The sequence below is a fragment of the Panicum hallii genome, chromosome 7 (genome assembly GCF_002211085.1).
Source record: "Panicum hallii strain FIL2 chromosome 7, PHallii_v3.1, whole genome shotgun sequence".
Classification (NCBI taxonomy): Eukaryota; Viridiplantae; Streptophyta; class Magnoliopsida; order Poales; family Poaceae; genus Panicum; species Panicum hallii.
Window position 1 is genome coordinate 45598558 of NC_038048.1, and position 17895 is coordinate 45616452.

Genomic DNA, 17895 nt, shown 5'->3' on the forward strand with positions numbered 1-17895 from the left:
AAGTGGTGCACTTAAGTATGTTCACCATTGACATCTGCTCATTTCATCCCTAAGTTTGGTGAAATACTAATCCAATCAACAAGCCATAAGAAATCGCATTTACACGCTTGTTTATCCTTCACACGTACCATTTCATACCTAAACAAAAAGAGCGGGATGGTATCATCCAAACCAAGAAGCCTTGTGTCTGGACATGCGAAATTTTATGGTGATAAGAGTGCAAGTAAAAATAACTTTTTTTTCTGAAGAACTGAGATAATCTCCGCACTGAGAGTGTCAGCTGGTCTGACAACAGGGCTACCCACCCAGACAAGCTAAACAGCAACCAATGCGGAAACCCAAACCTGAAGTCCTGAACTCAACTGAGAACAAAGGCCATGTATAACTCCTTTTGAATAAGAATTGAGGATGTTTGTCTTATGTTTGTAAAGACAACTGTGATCCATTCCTGCTTAACACATGAAAGTAAATACAAGAACACCCCACTGGACCAATGTCAACAGAACTGGCAACTTATTAATTCATGATGCACTCCGTGGGCTAACAATACACCACCCAGGCACAGGCCGAAGCCAATGATCCAGAACAAGCTGTGGCAATCTAAAGGGAAAGATCAGCCAAGTCAAATGATCTTGACACCGCCTTGTACCATGAATCTGCCCTCTTCTTCCTGTGTGCCTCGTCCAGTTTGGGGCGGAAAACTGTAGTGTTCTCCTTGTGCAAACCGGAGAATACTTGCTCTTTCGTCCAGACACCAGCAGCTAATCCAGCAGCATATGCAGCTCCAAGAGCTGTTGTCTCAATGTCAGCTGGTCTGACAACAGGGCTACCCAACAAATCAGCCTGGATGCGGGTGCATATAACACATTGTTAGTGGTCTGATGAAACCTTGAAGAAATTTTACATTTGCTAGAAAGAAATATTAGAAAGGTCAGCTCGGCAAGGAAAAAGGCTACTGCACTGAATGGCAGACACACACTGAACCGCTTGTCAAGAATTTCATGTCTTGATTCTCCAAATAAAAGGAGCTCATGTTTTGTGTACTTTTATATATTCTGCAAGCTGCTTTCAAAAAGACCAACTTTCAAGCCATTCACAAATAAAGGATAGCGGGTTATTTTTTTGAAATGATGATGCAAGTGATAAGCCAAACTAGATTAAAAAATGAGGCAGTACAGATAGTTGTGGACGCTTCATCAGCATAGATGTGCAAGTGTAGGAAAGGTGGCAAGAAGGCGTGTGTCCAGGTGGCTGTTATCAGCTTCTGGCTTAGAGATATGCCGCACTTACCTTATTTGGTTTTGTAGTCAGGTTAGCAAGATTAAGTTGTTAGCAGTTTGGCAAGCAGATTTGGTTAGTTAATGTATTAGGAGCTGGCTATATAATGCAGGATTGATGGAGCACAATCAAGGATTAAACCAAAGTAGCTCAGAACCTCACAGAGGGCAAGTTCGTTTACCCTGCTAATCCCCTATTCCTCTTTGTGGCTTCGTCCATCCCTAATCCACCAGCCATATCACAGATGCTAGTGCAGAAGTTTGCACTGACAGAGTCTACAGCATAGTGCTGTGACTGCTGTTCTGAATTCTGAATGTCAAGCATGCCCCAGAGAAGCAGGTGGCCATTCTCTCACAATATAAGGATTGGTATTTTTATTCACTCTAAATTTCCAATGCAAATAGGGGCATTATGAGTACATATCCTCATTTTGTTCATTTTCAACAAGCCAAATGTGCAACTATAAAAGAATTATTTTTAAAAATATATGACATTGCAAAAGTTTCAGGTGATGTTAACATTTATGTTGATTCCCAAGTGGAATTCTCTAGTTCGTGATGTTAATTGCTCTGATTCAGAATTGCAGTCACCCATACCAAGTGAAACATGTATTCATACCTGTGATGCTCTTGTAAGTTGTAAAATATAATTTCATTTGTGTTTCTTTTGTAAAACAGCTTGGAAGGAGAATTTTTTTCTTTACCAAGGGAAACATGTATTCATACTATGTGATGCTCTTGTAAGTTGTAAAATATAATTTTGTTTGTGTTTTGTAAAACAGCTTGAAAGGAGAAAATTTTTCTTTACCTGTATCTGCATAAGAAGACTATTAACAGTTGCTCCACCATCAACACGCAACAAGAACTCCCCTTCTGCGCTCTTTACTTCTCCAGCCTCTCCAGCATCCTTGTGCATGGAGCTGAGGACATCATTCACCTGAAAGCACATACTCTCAAGTACTGCTCGAGCAATGTGCCCCTTATTTGTAAACCTTGTGATTCCAATGCAGATCCCCCTTGCATCATCCCTCCACCATGGTGCAAACAACCCATTGAATGCTGGCACAAAGTATACACCACCAGAATCCGGCACAGTTTCAGCCAACTTTTCAATTTCGGCTGCTGTTTGAATAATTCCAAGGCTGTCCCTCAACCACTGAACTGCTGCGCCTGCAATTGCAATGGATCCTTCGAGAGCATAATTAGTGGGTGCAGTTGGGCCAAGCTTGTAAGCAATGGTGCTAAGAAGACCGTGTGAGGATTGGGTAGGCTCTTCCCCTGTGTTGAGAAGGATGAAGGCACCAGTCCCATAGGTGCTTTTTGCTTCACCCTTCTGGCACAGCTGCCCAAGCATAGCAGCGTGCTGATCCCCAAGACACCCTGAGATGGGTACACCTGCCACGGGGAACTCTTTGGCAATCACACCAATTTTCTCTGAATTACTGATAATCTTTGGCAGAATCTCAACAGGAACTCCTAATGCATCAAGTGTTGGCTTATCCCAGTCTAGTGTCTTTAGATTCATAAGCATTGTACGAGATGCATTTGAGCAATCTGTGACATGCTGCCCACCAGCAATGCCTCCTGTAAGGTTCCAGATCAACCAGGTGTCGATTGTGCCGAACAAGGCATCACCAGTCCGGACTGCATCCTTGACAGCATCCACATTTTCCATCAACCATAATAACTTCAGAGCACTGAAATAGGTACTGATTGGCAACCCACACGTCCCCACAAAGTGCGTTCTACCGCCTGATAGCTCATTTTCCAATCTCCTGGATAGTTGAAACATGATGAGAAGACTCGACAGTATCAAGATGTTAACAGAAAACGAGTGATGGACAAAGAAAAGACCTGCAAACAGGGCTTGTGCGAGCATCCATCCACACAATGGCATTGTATAGCGGAAGGCCAGTGGATTTACTCCACATAACAGTGGTTTCCCTCTGATTTGTGATCCCAATGGCCTTCAAACCAGCAACCACGTTGTATTTACCATCTTTGGCTTTGTCAACTGCCTCCTTCATACACACTTTCACAGTCTCTAAAATCTCCATAGGATCATGTTCAACCCACCTTGTAGTTCACAAAAATATGGAGCAACATCAGAGATCATCATCTAAATGAAAAATTAATCGACAACAAAAAAAGTGAAGTTCATTATGATAGTTCACATTGCTTTACAAAAAGAAAAGAAAAAAAGATGGCACTGCATATTACAGACTATAGTGGCTCAAGCCAAATAGCATAAAAAAGGCACGACAAAAGGTATAGTAGATTTGTCCTTTTCACAAATCCACATATAAATGGGAAAATGTAGTTATAAATAAAGAAAAATAAAGAAAATATGTGAGCTTCCTATAAATCTACCAAAATTACAGATATGAACAAGTCAGCAGTCATGAAAGTTCAGCATGATAATAAAGATAGTACTATGTTTGGACGGAGACAATTAGTTAGACATTTTTCCAAGAACATGGATAAGGGAAACTAAAAGTAGAAAATTGATAAGGCATCAAATTAGTCTACTGGAAAAAGAGTTCAGCCTCACATGGAACCTTTGGTACTTGTAATATGTTTTTTTCTAGAATAATACTTGGCTCATAGTAAATGATCATATGCAGGAGTAAATATAATGTAATGATCATGTTATACTTGTAAGCTCATAAGAGAACGCATGACCCTAGTTGTACATGGGATGGTCCACAAATTTGCCAATTACGTCATTGAAGTACATATGAATGGACAAATATGTCACCCAGACAGGTTTAAAAGTTAATACGGAACCTTCAAGCAATTAAGTTTCAAAACATTAGAACCGCAAAGCTATCTTTAAACTAGCAACTTCCTAATTCTCTCCAAGTCAACCAACACGGTTGAGAATTCACACAATCATACCATAATCCTTTGAGCAAACACGCTACCCAACCGATCCCCACCCGGAAAGAACACGATCCCCGCCCACACTCACCCTGCCTCCGGGTAGTGCTGCTTGAACTCGAGCTGGTGCGACGCGACGGGCTTGGCGTGGCGGTCGTAGATGATGAACCGGGTGCTGGTGGTTCCCTGGTCGATGGCCGCCACGTACACCTCCTCCCCTTCCCCCGCCATGATCCCTCTCGCCGGCACAGCAGGGCAGAGATCGGCAGGGGAGGTTCGGGAGCAGCGGCTCGCGAGTGTGGAGGGAGGTCCCGAGGCGGCGTCAAACAAATCGGTGGCAGTTGGGAGCTGGACCCCGGAGAGGCGGGGAGAGCGAGAGTTTATAGGCGAGGGACGGATCCGATTGGGAGGGAGACGGGGAGAAGGTGGGCGGGGAAGTCAATGGCCGTCGCGCTGTCCACACTGCTCTTGCCTATCCGCTCCGCGCCGGGATCTTGTGGGACGTGACGGAATTCTTGGCGTCCGCGCCCCGAAAAAGCTGGGATTTTTTTTTTTTTTGAGATATCGCCGGCTTGGGGTTGCTGACTGGCTGTGATTGCCTGATTGGTTCGTCCACGGCGACGGACAAACCGTGCCGCGGGCGATCACGCGGATTATCCTAAAAAGAATGGCGGCTAAGCATCGGATTAGCTCGTCGTGTGTTGCTGTTGAACGGGCTCCTGCCGAATCTTATCCGGATGAAGCCAAGCTGAGATCGCATCTTCAGCTCAGTGGCATGTGCATTGACTTCCCAAGCCCGTGCGGCCGGTTGCTACTTGCAGGGCAGCGTGGCAGGTGCACGAGAGTCCATGCCTTTGCTTGCTGCAAGTAATGCCAGTGTGTGTCTGGATCGGAATGAAAATGGGGGAGATACCATCATTTATTCATTTTCCAAAAGAGAAGAAAAATGCAGGCTATTCTTCGCTATCGGTCTCATAGACGGTCAGTCAATTCGCATACTTGACACTGAGAGTTGCCTGATTGGTTTACGAGTCAACCTGCCGCAGTCGGCACGGATCCTGCGCTCTCACACGAAAGCTCGTCGTGACCTCCCGTTTTCACTCTCTTTTGGTAATACTTTTCTTGTACGCTCAGAAGAGGCATTAGTAGTTTGGTACCGAGTACGTGACAACTGACAACAATCAGGACGAATCCACCTAGGAAAGGGCAAAAGAATCCACATAGGAAAGGGCAAATTTAGCTTGAAACACCGCGGATAAACTAACAAGTTATAGCCAAATTCCGTCGAATCCTGCAAGGGTGCAGACTTCAGAGTTAGCTCAGCTCGTGATGGAGACAGACAGCGCATTCAGAGACCTCATTCAGGTTTAACAAGTCCTCCACTTGCCCTGCAAGTAGCTTGTCTGAAGAAGATACGTCAGGGACAACAGTTGGGCATGGAATACAGGAATAGGATAGCATAGAATGGGCAAAAACATTATCTTCTTGAACCACTTCTCTGAAGTCTGAACTTGTGAAGGAATACAAAATATGCAGGTCTCGTGGCAGCGCAAGCTGCAAGCGTCGGCGAGCACACAAGAATATGGCTGCTCGCTCGGCATCTACCGCGAATGAAGAGGGGGTCTGGTGATAAAACTGCGGGATGATTTGCGTAGGAAGTGGTGGGTGGGTATTTGCTGGCAGGAGTCGCACCAAACTCATCGGTGCAGGATGGGATTGCAAGGAACATGGCTCCATTAGGTTCCTATTAGGTTATGATTATAATTTTAATGATTATATGATAATATAGTTATTAGGACTAATGAGCTTGTGAGCTTAGGTTATGATTATGATTTTAATGATTATATGATAATATAGTTATTAGGACTGATGAGCTTGTGAGTTTAAATTAGTAGGATTTCTAAGTTTTATGGATGGAGTCACGGAGTCCAATCCATATACAAGATGACCCAAGTTGTTATCAAGATGTCCAAGTTGCAGTGAAATAAAGAAGAATATGAACTGAGCGGTGCATTGGTAATTGCAACAACGATTAAATGAAGAAGAAGTCAATAGCACCGGTTGAACCAACGCTATGCGCTGTAGGCGTCGGTGCAATTCTCAGTTGGTATGGTGTTATCCACAGAAGCTCCAGAAGGTTTTGGGTAAAATGCTTTCAGCACAGGTTGAACCGACGGTGGGTTGGTGCAACGACGTCAGCAGAAGTGAACTTTGGAGTTCAATGGCTAGCATGCTGAGTCAGTGTGACTGGTTAAACCGACGGTGGCGATCGGTTTAACCGACGCATAAAATTTTTCTAGTAAAAGCAAGCAACGGCTATGAACTGCTCTCTAGCTTATATAAGGTCTTACCCTAAGTCATTTGAGGTTGCTGGAGTTCATGTGAAGCACCCATACTCTGAAAATGTTCTCCAAACCAACCAAAGAGCTCATTGATCACATCCTTAGTTTTAGCAGAAGCTTTGAGAGTGTTAGTGCTAGAATTAGCTCTAGAGAGAGTGAGAGAGTAAGGCGTTGTTATCTTGTGTGCTGGTTTTTGAGTGAATCACAAGTTAAGTTGTATCTTGATGTGCCGGCTCTTTAGAGTTTTGGTGGCTCACCCTCGAGTCATCGATCCTCCGACTTCGTGTGGAGCGGCAACGACGGCTTTGTGCGGGGGATGTAGAGACCCACTCCCTTTATGGAGAAGCTCCTTAGTGGAGGCGCTATCAAGGTGACTAGGGACTTGGCGAGAGTCTTGGTAGCTAAAATTTGGTGGCGAGTCAAGAGGAGTCCTGAAAGAGATTCGGTGACCCGGAAGCAATACTCTTAGTGAGTGTTTCAACAACGTAGACTAGGGGTGTCCTTGTGCCTACCGATACCACGGGATAAATCTTCACGTCGAGAATTTGCTTCCCCACACAAAGCTCCGTATTTCTTTTTTCAATATTACGTGCCTTTATATTCTTAGTGTAGTATCTTGTTAAAATTGGTTATATGTTGCAAAATATTTTGGAATGAGATTTTCACGCTATTTGAACCCTAATTGCACATTTGGATTATATATTTTAGCTTATATTTTATTCTAACTAGTTTAAGCTATAGGTTAAAATTTTTAAATTATCTAATTCACCACTCCCTATCTTACGCTACGAGCTCTATTTGCGCAGGCCGAGTGTGGCACCATCATCATGAGCTGGCGTTCAGCCAGCCAGGTTCGCTGCGGCCACTGGACAAACGGCCCCTGGGGGCAACGGCTTGATTGAGCAGCATTTGTTGTCGTAATTGCCAGCAGACTAATAAACTTGAGATTAACACTATGGCTGCCGTGCACCTTTTGTCATCTTGAGATTAACACTGTAACAGTTCATACAACAGCCGAGCTCTTAATGCATTTCAACACTTCTATTGGATCTCGTCCTAGTACCGGAGTCTGAAGGCGACCTGGCACATCCGTGCACCTCGCGGAGCTCGTCGGCCCGCACGAAGCACGGCCGGGGGTGCGCGGTGACATCCAGTCTCGCGTCAGGCTTGCCAAGTGGTCTTTGAGCGAGCTTGATCAAGACGTCAGATCAGTGGGGGAATATGCCTGCTCGCATGGCCACTTACGCAATAGTGCATTAACCAAACGGGACGTGCAGGAGCTCCTCCGCCTTGGGCCTCCATTCAAATCCATTGATAATATCGCATTAGTGAAAAAGACAAGTTGACATGGCTGGCCTGCCACAAACGTCTTCCAATCAAGAGGAGCCCGGTGTCAAGGAAGGGCGAGCTGTCCTCACCTTGAATCCTTGATCATGGTGGGGGGCTCCGGACGCCAGATGGTAACCACGCAGAAATAGACACCCACCACCGTCCACGCATTCGTTCGCGGGTCATGACGAAAACATGCCGGAATCCAACATGAAACAGCTGCATATAAGTAGCACCTGAAAGATCGATTGGAGCGCACGCAAAACCTTTTCTCGATCAGTCTTTACATGAGCTAGCCTAGCAGCCAAAAAGATGAGCAGCTACATTCAGACCATGCTTTGCATCCTGTGCATGCTGCACTCCATGTTTCACATGGCATGCGGCTGCGTCGCCGAGGAGAGGATCGCCCTTATGCACGTGCGATCTTCGTTGGTGAAGGCAGATTCCTCGGTCCCTGATTCGTGGGGACAGAGCGACGAGTGCTGTTCTTGGGAAAGGGTCACATGCGGCGACAAGGTCCCACGAGTGTCAGGTCTTGACCTTAGCAACATGCATGCTCCCCAAGGGAACTCTATCGCTGGAAGTGAGTGCTGGAGGCTGAACTTGACGGCTTTCTCTGCATTCCGTGAGCTTCAGCTGCTGGATTTATCTTGGAATCACGCTTGCTTACAAAATCTTGATGGTATGTTAACTTCTTCCCCGTGCAAGCGACTGCTTCTCTTTAGACTTTTACCAAAGCAGATTGTTCATAACTCGAGGAAAGCTCTCCTCAGGTCTTCAAGGGTTGACTAAGCTCAGGTACCTCAACCTCAGTGCCAACAGCTTCATTGGGAATGATACCATGGGATCACTCGGCAAATTGGCATCTCTTGAAGTCATAAATCTTGTTGGAAGCAATATTAGCGGTACTCTCCAAAATACAGGTACAACAATACTAAGTAAAACATTCTTTTAGTATGTTGGTGTTCCTTGCATTAATTATACTACATGTGTATGTAACAGCTTTTAAAAATCTCAAGCACATGCGAGAATTGCATCTAAGATCCAACCAACTGAGTGGAAGCATCCCTTCATCCTTGTTTGAGCTTCCACGCCTTGAATACTTGGATCTTTCAGAGAACCTCTTCCAAGGGCATATACCTATGAGCTCATTTGCAAGTATTTCTTCAGCGCTACGGACTCTAAAGTTATCTGGGAATAATTTAAGTGGAGCATTTCGTTTCTTCTGGCTCAGAAACTGCACCATGCTCGAGAAGATTGACCTGTCCGGAAACAGTGATTTGTCTATTGATGTGAAGTTCCATGGACTAGTACCTCCATTTCAACTGAGATCACTAGTGCTCTCTGGGTGTAAAACTGACGACAGCATCGTTGTGGGACCAAATTTCCTAGGCACACAACGTCATCTACAAATGCTTGATTTGTCTCACAATAACTTGACAGGAGGTGTTCCTGATTGGATCTTTGCAAACATAGCGACTCTAGTTTATCTGAATATTGCAAGTAACTCACTAGTAGGATCAATAGATCCAATGTGGCAACACCAATCTGCTCTGGAAATGATCAACATCTCTGGTAACCATTTTGTCGGACAGCTTCCAACCAACATCAGCTCAGTGCTTCCAAATTTGGAAGTCCTAGTTGCTTCTAATAATATCATTTCTGGATATCTGCCGCCATCATTGTGCAACATTAGCAACATCAGAATTGTGGACCTATCAAACAATAAATTTACAGGAGAAGTCCCAACTTGCTTTTTCACTGATTGTTCTTACCTAACAATCCTGAAGCTCTCAAATAACAATCTTGGAGGCTTGATATTTGGGGGGGTTAGTGATTTGTCCGTAGCGGCAATATACCTTGACAGCAATAAGTTTGAAGGAACACTCCCTAACAATCTCTCGGGTAATCCGGTAATCATGGATTTACATGATAATAAGCTGTCTGGCAAACTCGATACTTCATTTTGGGGCCTTTCACCGCAAGTTTTGAGTGTTGCTAGTAATAACTTAACTGGCGAGATTCATCCAGCTATTTGCAAATTAAGTAGTAGTCTTCAGATTTTAGATATGTCAGACAACAACTTTGTAGGGTCTACACCAAACTGTGCCAGTGAGTTACAATTATATTTGCTAAACATGTCTCGGAACTCCCTCTCAAGATTCTCCCGTGGTTTCTTCAACAGCTCCTGTATTACAGTTCTGGATCTACGATATAATCAGTTCCACGGCGACCTTGATTGGACGCACAGCCTTGCTCAAACTAGGCTGCTTCTGTTGGGTGGGAATAGGTTTGGGGGCCAAATCTCCCCAAACATATGCCATCTCCAATACTTGAATATAATTGACTTATCAGACAACAGAATTTCAGGTTCAGTACCACCCTGCATTGGTGCCATCTCATTCGGATATCATGCAGATGACCTTGACTTTCAGACCTTGTTCAACTTTATCGTCCTCGGAACCGGGTTTTCTAGTATGGACAATGATGATCCACCTTTCATGTATGACACTCCTTATGACCTGCGAGGCTTCACCTTCTCCACCAAAGGGAACATCTACGCATACAGTCGTAGTTTCTTCAACCTGATGTTCGGCATTGATATATCTGGGAACATGCTGTCAGGAGAAATTCCTTGGGAGATAGGGAATCTGACCCGTGTCAAGTCCCTCAACTTATCGAACAACCACTTCAGTGGCCGGATTCCAGCATCACTTGCAAACATGAGCGCCGTAGAAAGCTTGGACTTATCCCACAATGAGTTAGATGGAGCAATACCTTGGCAGCTGTCTCGGCTATGGTCGCTGGAGGTGTTCTCGGTGGCCTACAACAACTTGTCCGGGTGCATACCGGACTCTGCCCAGTTTGCCTCGTTTAGCATGGACAGCTACATCGGCAACAAGAACCTCCAAAACATGTCGCTGGGGAATGCGTGTTCTCCCGGCTCAGGCCGTGCTGCTGCCCCTGCACCGGAAGATATGGATGAGACGCCTGATGATTTGATCCTTTATGTGGTTTGCGCGTCATTTGTGCTGGCATTTTGGGCCACCATTGCATTCTCCTTTTGCCATCCATGTGGACGCGCTGTCATGCTCAGATTGTAGATCGCAGCACTGGCATTCAGTCACCACTAGCATGGAGACAAAGAGGCAATCGTGAAATACTGTAGCAGTTACCTGGCCTGCCTTTGCAAACATGCATGAATTGGATTTTCTTGTCCCTGAAAGACAGATATCAATTATTCAGTAGGAGCCTGCTGCTCATGCACCTTTTTTATTTTTTAAGGAAAGATTTTTTTTGTTTGAAAGAACCTTTTTCTTAATCCTGCCTGAAACCTGAGGTCGCGAGAACGCAGCCTGCGCCACACACAACACTAACAGGATGCATTATCCAAATGGGACAGGTGCTGCACTGCTCTCTCTCCTCGAGCTAGAACGTCATGGAAGCAGGGTGTACATAACACTAGGCTCGCAGCCGTAGCTCGCATCTTTGCCCAAAACTTAACCTTTCTAGTTTTACACATGAGCTGCATATTATATTCATAATTCGAAAACGTATAGGACTGTATTCTCACTTTTTTCTTTCCGTATGAGATTGACATCACATTGGATCCTTTTTTTTTCTCATTGTACTCATCAGAGCAGGCTCGCACCGAGAAGAACTACCGGTAACACATGATCTTACTGTTCACACACAAGCGTCCAGTCAGGACTTAAGCTGCTAAGTAGTCAACAACGAAAGCGCCACTATGTACGATAACTGCAGGAGGGTACTAATTCCTCCTCTTGCTTGTTCTTGATGACCTTTTACCCTTGCCTCCAGAATCTGACACCGTTGCAAGTGGCACCAGCGTACCACCCCTGACACCATCGTTCTTCTCTATTGACTTCTGCAACTTGATCGAAAATTTGAAATCCTTTATCTGCAATGATTTTTTTTTCACAATATATGTTAACGAGTGGCCCTTTGTACTACCACTGAACTAGAAATATAGCCCTCTGAAAAGGTATACTTTACAAGAAAAATAACAGGCACCTGTTCTTCCAGATCACGAATTGTTTCATCCTTCGACTTCAACTGTGTTCTTTCCCTGTGAGTGCATATTTATCAATTAAAAAAAAAGTTGGTTTCAAAGAAAAAAAAGAACAGAGCAGGCAACCTTTTCACTAAACTGATACTTAGAAATATACCTATGATGCCATCTGTAATATAATAGTATCATTTCTGTTTTTAAAAACCATAATCATACCATTTCTTCTTTGCAAAGAAGTTATCAAACATACCTTTCCTCAATATCTCTTAGTGTCTGACGCCACATGTCTTGGCTCCTAGTGAGTTTTTCATTCATCTGCAGAGAAAGGCAGGAAAATTACACCAACGCAGGGAGTCAAGAGTTTGAATGCTAACAACTAGTTGCACTTGATAAACATGCGTGAGACAAAATGCTCACATCTGCAACTTTCTTTTTCTCCACCATTAGGTTCTCAAGCTTAAGTTGGAGCTCTTGAAGCTTATCATTTACAGCTTTGTCAACAGTTTCAGAAATGAGGCGTTCCTTGTTTCTTTTAGCCTCAGATAAAAGGCCCTCATAATACTGCGAGTATGAACAATATAGGCAGATAAACGCATGAGAGAAACTGCGATTCAACAGGCTATCACAGTTCATACAAAAAATAGCAAAAAAAAAAAAGACTTAGAAGGTAAGTTGAATGCACCTCTCTTTGAGTTTCGAGTTGATTTGCCAGGAGCCGATTGTACTCATCCACAATCTATTAAGAAGAGCATGCATGTATAAAAAGAGACTACCAGTAAGGTATGGAATAAATCAAATCAGGTGAATTTAAAATTCTTACTGTTTCAGCTTTGCTGCTGAACATAGCTCCACCCATGTCCGAGTCATCATTGCATGAGCAGTTCACACAGTCATCCCCAGAGTATTTACATTTCGACTTGAACTTAGCATGCATTGCATCACTCTTTGAGTGATTCAGTCGATGGACAAAACTGTCACCAACATAATCCCAAACACGTTGCGTTTCCAAATCTAGCGAATAACAGTGCTGAGTGTCTTTCCAGTGCTGTTTTGCGTGACCTTCTTGATACCTAGAACACAGGGAATCAATAAGGGCAAGGTTAACTGGGCAGGTAGAAAGAGGCTAAACTAACCCCCCAAGCTGTGTATATCAAAATTCTTCTGATGACAACAAATGCCCCACATGATTATAACTGTATGTCTTTCCATCTAGCAGTCTTAACCACTAAGTAATTATGTGCAATACTTTAACATGAACACCCATGGGTCATTACAACAGAAAATAAGTCAGTAGGTAATGGCATACCTTCCACATCCAACAAAACCGCAAATCACACATATCCAGAGGTTTCCGGAGGTTTGGCAAACAGAGCAAGTAGAATCTTCAGACTGCTTCTGACAAAACTGACATACCTGAAGTGGAAATAGCTATGGGTAAAGGCAGAGTTCATGCTGAAGAAAGTTTTGTATGTGATAATGGAAGGAAGTAGTTCCCGATACACTGGAGTCAACTCTATAATATTTTGAGTTGAAATACTGATAATAATTTGGAGTACATAAGGAAGCGGTTGCTTTTTATTTGCAATGTTATAACCATTGCCAGTATAATGTCCCTAGGACTCACATGTCTGTCATGACCATTCAATATTTTCCCCCTTGCAGTGCAATTACTTGCTAGAATATACATGGAGACAGAGGTAATGTTACAGTAATCAGTATTGATATGCCCCTGCCACTAGAAGTTCCTACTGGGTGCCCAAGATATCAAATTGACACGTGCAAGCTGCAAGGTCCCAAGATTCTTAAAGAAATGTTATGTCTGAATGGTTATATAGTTCCAACTTCTATAAAAGAAAAGGCATCCAGAAATTCACCATTCGTCAAAGAGACTTCCAATTAACATGACTAGACATTTTGTATGATGTAGTTTTCATCGCAAATGCAAATCCAATGCATTTATACATCACCCAAGGAAAGAATAATAGCCACAAGTGATTGTGTGTTGCCCTAGAAGAGCAAATGACGAAAGAGCAAAACGAGCAAAACAACCATTCATTACCGGACAAGATGAATTGGCCCACACTGAAACGCATGAACACTGGAAGGAGTGATCACACGTAGTTGCCAAAATCCCACTGATGTCTTGATCCAATCTTTCTGATCAATTAACACATAAAGATGGCAGAGAATAGTTAGGCATGCAAGACCCCAAACAAGACACATAACTTAAACAACAACAAACAAAATATGAGAAGTGAAAATAACAAATGAAGTGTTGCATCAAATAGAAAGGTATTTAAAGTCCAAACTATGGCCACGAAAATAGAAAGTTAGTATCTATTTGTGAAAGTGCCATGTGCGTACATGATGTTGGTTAAACAACACAAGATGAGCATAAAACTAGTTTTTTTTCTGAACGAACTTGGATGCACATTTTGATAGAACGTGATCAATATGGGTATCGAACTATCGATCCTAGTAGGTTAGAAAACTGCACCCTGAAGGCACCTCTAAAGTAGTTTGTCAAAATTGATAGGCATTGGAAACACTTCAGGAATAAGGTTATTAGTTAAGTCTCAAGGAAATACAACTCCAAAGACAGATAAGTTTAAAAGCTGCAGGACTCCCGACTTCAGAGATTAAGTTTCCAAGCATAGAACAGAAAGTGCCTAGTAAATCTCTTCATCAGAAGTCTCTTCAGAGGCATTCGATAAATCTCTTCATCAGAGGTCACAACAGGAATTCAAATGTGACATTATGGTGATATTTGCACATGATTGTGAATTGTATTGCAGAGCCCCAAAGCAAAATAAATATGAAAAGGTAAGATCACCTATGCAAACAGGGCATATTGGAAGTTCGGTGGATCCAACCGGTGGAGTTGTGGCAACGTCCGAGGAGGGTGTATACTGCACAGCTGCTATAAACAGAACATGGCAAACCTCTCCCTGCACCATGGAACAAGAGTAAATCAGGCGCACTCCCCAATTTAGCACGGTCTCACATATGATCAGCAAATAAAACTGGAATTCAATTGACAATATTAGCAACCTCCGAGGATGAGAACCTCCAGCCATTGAGGTCCAGGTAGAACCCTTCAGCGCTCTTCTGGTCCTCAAACTCCACAAGGACACTGTACCGGTCCTCCACTCCATCATCCCTACGGATACAACAGTGTGGGTAAGTAAATCGCAAGCAGAGAATGGCGCAATTTGCTTCAAGGAAAGCGATAGCCGAAAGCTCACCTGATGAAACGGATGTCTGAGGCGCGCTCGAGGTAGGGTCCACAGAAGCGGACAAAGTCGTCCGGCGAAACGCGCGTCGGGACGGCGAGCACCAGGAGCCGCGTGCCGCGCCATGGCTACAAGTGGCAGGAGGGAACACGACGTAAGCGCGCGAAACAACGAGCACGCGAGTACTAGTAGAGAGCAAACCGAGGGAGAGCAGTTACCGGGAGGAGCGAGTCGGAGGCGGGCTGCGGGGCGGCCGGCCCGGAGGAGGAGGACGAGGTGGCGGCGACGGCCGAGGCGTAGGAGGAGGAGGTGTTGGAGGTGGACGATGACGAGTGGTAGAGGTGGATGACGCCTCGGGTGTGGTGGGTCCTAGGGCTTCGGGCGGACGCGGCGGAGGTCGCGCCGGGGAGCTCGAGTGGAGGTATGGAGGACGTGGTGGTGGAGGGGGGAGGGTGGCTGGAGGTCGGGGAGAGTGGGTTGGAGGTGGCGCCGCTGGTGCCGACTTCGTCGGCGGCGACGGCGGCCGGGGAGGCGGGGGCGGTGGGGAAGTCGACGGACTGGATCCGCAGGACGAACATGGTGGCTGCGCTCGCTGGGCTTTTGGGCCCTTTCCCCTTCTTTTTGGCTGGAGCCTGGAGGAGGAGTTCGACTAATTTCCTTTTTTATTAGCGAATTTCTTCCACCCATTTCAAAAAAAAAGAATTTCTTCCACCAAATAAATTTTGGCTTCATCAGGGTAGTAGTGCAATTAACCCTTTACAAAGCCAACGAGATCAAATAGTTGTTTAGAAAAAAGGAAATGAGATTTTTGTAGGGCACTTTTATCATAAAAACATACTCCAATTGGTTTGCCCTAATCAAAGTGCTGCCATTGATGGTGCAATGCAGCACAAAAGCCTCATTCCTCTCAAGGACTTTCTGAACTCTGATACTCTGCAGCACCTATTTTTTTTTTCACCCCCGAGAATACTCGACCAGTAAACCTGACCAATGTTATGACTTTGCCAAATGGCAATCATGCGTCGGGAACGTGTCGTCTAGAGCGCAGAGGAACGGTCAACATCTCCAGTTCTCCACGCACAACACATACCTCAACGATGATGACTACTCGTGGAAGCGGTCAGAGCAGAACGCACGAATCTTTTGGATTCAGAACAGTAACCAGATCACCGCCTTCCCGCCAAAAACACAACACTCCATCTCCTTTCCCTACCCCCAATGATCAGGTAGCCATTAACAGAACGAGGCCTATTAGCTTTATCTACAGCACTAGCTTCTTACTGCTCACTCTGTCACCATCTCGCACTGCCAGATCTACCCCACATGGCTGGGACCCGATTGCCATTGGAAGGGTTCAGAGCTACAGACACCGACGAGGGGCTGCTGATTTCTTCAGACAACCCACACGCTAATCGTACCCGCCACTAGCTTTTGGAAGTACTAACCCGCCTCGGGAAGCGCGGCTCGGAAGTTGATCAAGGGTGGTGGATTAGACAATCAAGGGCATCGTCTCCTAAGCAGCTGCAGCTTTTGTCTTTTGATGCGACCACAAACAGAACAGTCGCCGCGCCACTTGTTGGTTGCGCTCGCGCACACTCTCTTCTCAGCTCTGCAGTCTGCACTCCGGAGCTCCGCTCCGCTTCTCTCGCCACGGGCTCCAGAGCCGGCGCGGCCGGCGCCATGTTCACCAACGGCATGTCGAGGCTGGCCGTGGCGGTCAGCGTCACGGTGGCGCTCAGCCTGGCCATCTTCCTCACCATCCTGGTGCTCCTCCTCGCGGACCTCTTCTGCGCCCACCTCCGCCGCCGCCGGCTCCGCGCCGAGGCGTCCCAGTCGAAGCTGGGCCCGCTGGCGCTGTCCCCCGCGCGCACCGAGGACGGGTCTGTGGCGACGACCACGACGGCGGCGCGCGAGACGCTCTCCGGCACGCCGCCGTTCTACTACGCGCACGGCGTGCTCCACGCGCCCAACACCAAGGACCTCCTCCTCGCCATCCCTAAGCTGGAGTCCGCCGTGTGGCGGTGGTCGCCCGCGCGCCGCTCGACGCCGTCGCGCTCGGGCTCGTCCACGGGCTCCTCGGGGGCGCGCGGCGACGGCTTCATGTGCATCTCCAACCCGGTGTACGACCGGGGCGGCGCGCGGGGCCAGGCCGCGCCGGGCGGCGGGGACACGCCGCCGTTCGAGACGCCGGGCGCGTCGCCGTCGCCGTTCGGGATCACGGAGGAGGAGGAGGAGGAGGAAGGCGGGTTCTCGCCGCCGCTGTCGGCGATGCGGAAGCTCCCGGCGCTGGGCGTCGTGGCGTACCCCCCTCCCGCGCTGAGCTTCGCCGATGCCAGGCCGGCGCTGACGGTGACCGACACCAACCGGGCCTCCACCTCCTCGTCCAATCTCACCGCCCACTTCTTCTCTTCATGGTCATCGAAGTAAGAGATCACTCGTATTGTTTGCGATGCAGAGAGAGGGACGATGTGCTTGTACGATGCAGCTTGATTTCATTCATTATTTTGGTAATCATTTTCCTTGCTCGAGTCATATCACCTTTCAATCTGCCTTGTCATCTTCCTAGTTCTTGCATATTTTCATCTCAACCAAAATCAATCTTTGCTCAATGCTTGCTCACAAATCTCTGAAGCGAATGCTTAATCTCACTGCGAAACAGAGGAAATTATAAACAGTTTTGCATCGTTCGAAGTTGAATAGCATTTGTTCAGTGCTTGGGCGGTCGTCGCCGAGAGTCTTGAAGCCTGAGCACCGCTACACCGGGGGTCCCGTTGTGCTGTGATCAGGCTCAGAGGCTGGCA

The 17895-nt window shown here is 46.0% G+C and overlaps 4 protein-coding genes across 4 annotated transcripts; 2 read left to right on the forward strand and 2 right to left on the reverse strand.

Annotated features, from left to right (window-relative positions):
• Positions 1-358: 358 nt before the first annotated feature.
• On the reverse strand, positions 359-4612 carry LOC112899591 (glycerol kinase). The gene is made up of 4 exons (XM_025968120.1): positions 4249-4612; positions 3132-3353; positions 2086-3052; positions 359-843 (listed from the first exon to the last, which is right to left on the reverse strand). The coding sequence occupies exons 1-4, from the start codon at positions 4386-4388 to the stop codon at positions 601-603; spliced, it is 1572 nt and encodes a 523-aa protein (XP_025823905.1). The 5' UTR covers positions 4389-4612; the 3' UTR covers positions 359-600.
• Positions 4613-8070: 3458 nt separating this feature from the next.
• On the forward strand, positions 8071-11073 carry LOC112899901 (receptor-like protein 15). The gene is made up of 3 exons (XM_025968559.1): positions 8071-8510; positions 8602-8751; positions 8831-11073. Exons 1-3 carry the CDS (start codon positions 8141-8143, stop codon positions 10930-10932), a joined length of 2622 nt encoding a protein of 873 aa, XP_025824344.1. The 5' UTR covers positions 8071-8140; the 3' UTR covers positions 10933-11073.
• A 261-nt stretch (positions 11074-11334) lies between these two features.
• LOC112899903 (BRCA1-associated protein) lies at positions 11335-15714 on the reverse strand. The gene is made up of 12 exons (XM_025968560.1): positions 15313-15714; positions 15107-15222; positions 14913-15021; positions 14695-14809; positions 13921-14018; positions 13168-13274; positions 12682-12931; positions 12544-12597; positions 12279-12422; positions 12112-12176; positions 11864-11918; positions 11335-11750 (listed from the first exon to the last, which is right to left on the reverse strand). Exons 1-12 carry the CDS (start codon positions 15670-15672, stop codon positions 11601-11603), a joined length of 1623 nt encoding a protein of 540 aa, XP_025824345.1. The 5' UTR covers positions 15673-15714; the 3' UTR covers positions 11335-11600.
• A 983-nt stretch (positions 15715-16697) lies between these two features.
• LOC112898827 lies at positions 16698-17626 on the forward strand. The gene has a single exon (XM_025967130.1). It carries the CDS (start codon positions 16775-16777, stop codon positions 17519-17521), a length of 747 nt encoding a protein of 248 aa, XP_025822915.1. The 5' UTR covers positions 16698-16774; the 3' UTR covers positions 17522-17626.
• Positions 17627-17895: the final 269 nt, after the last annotated feature.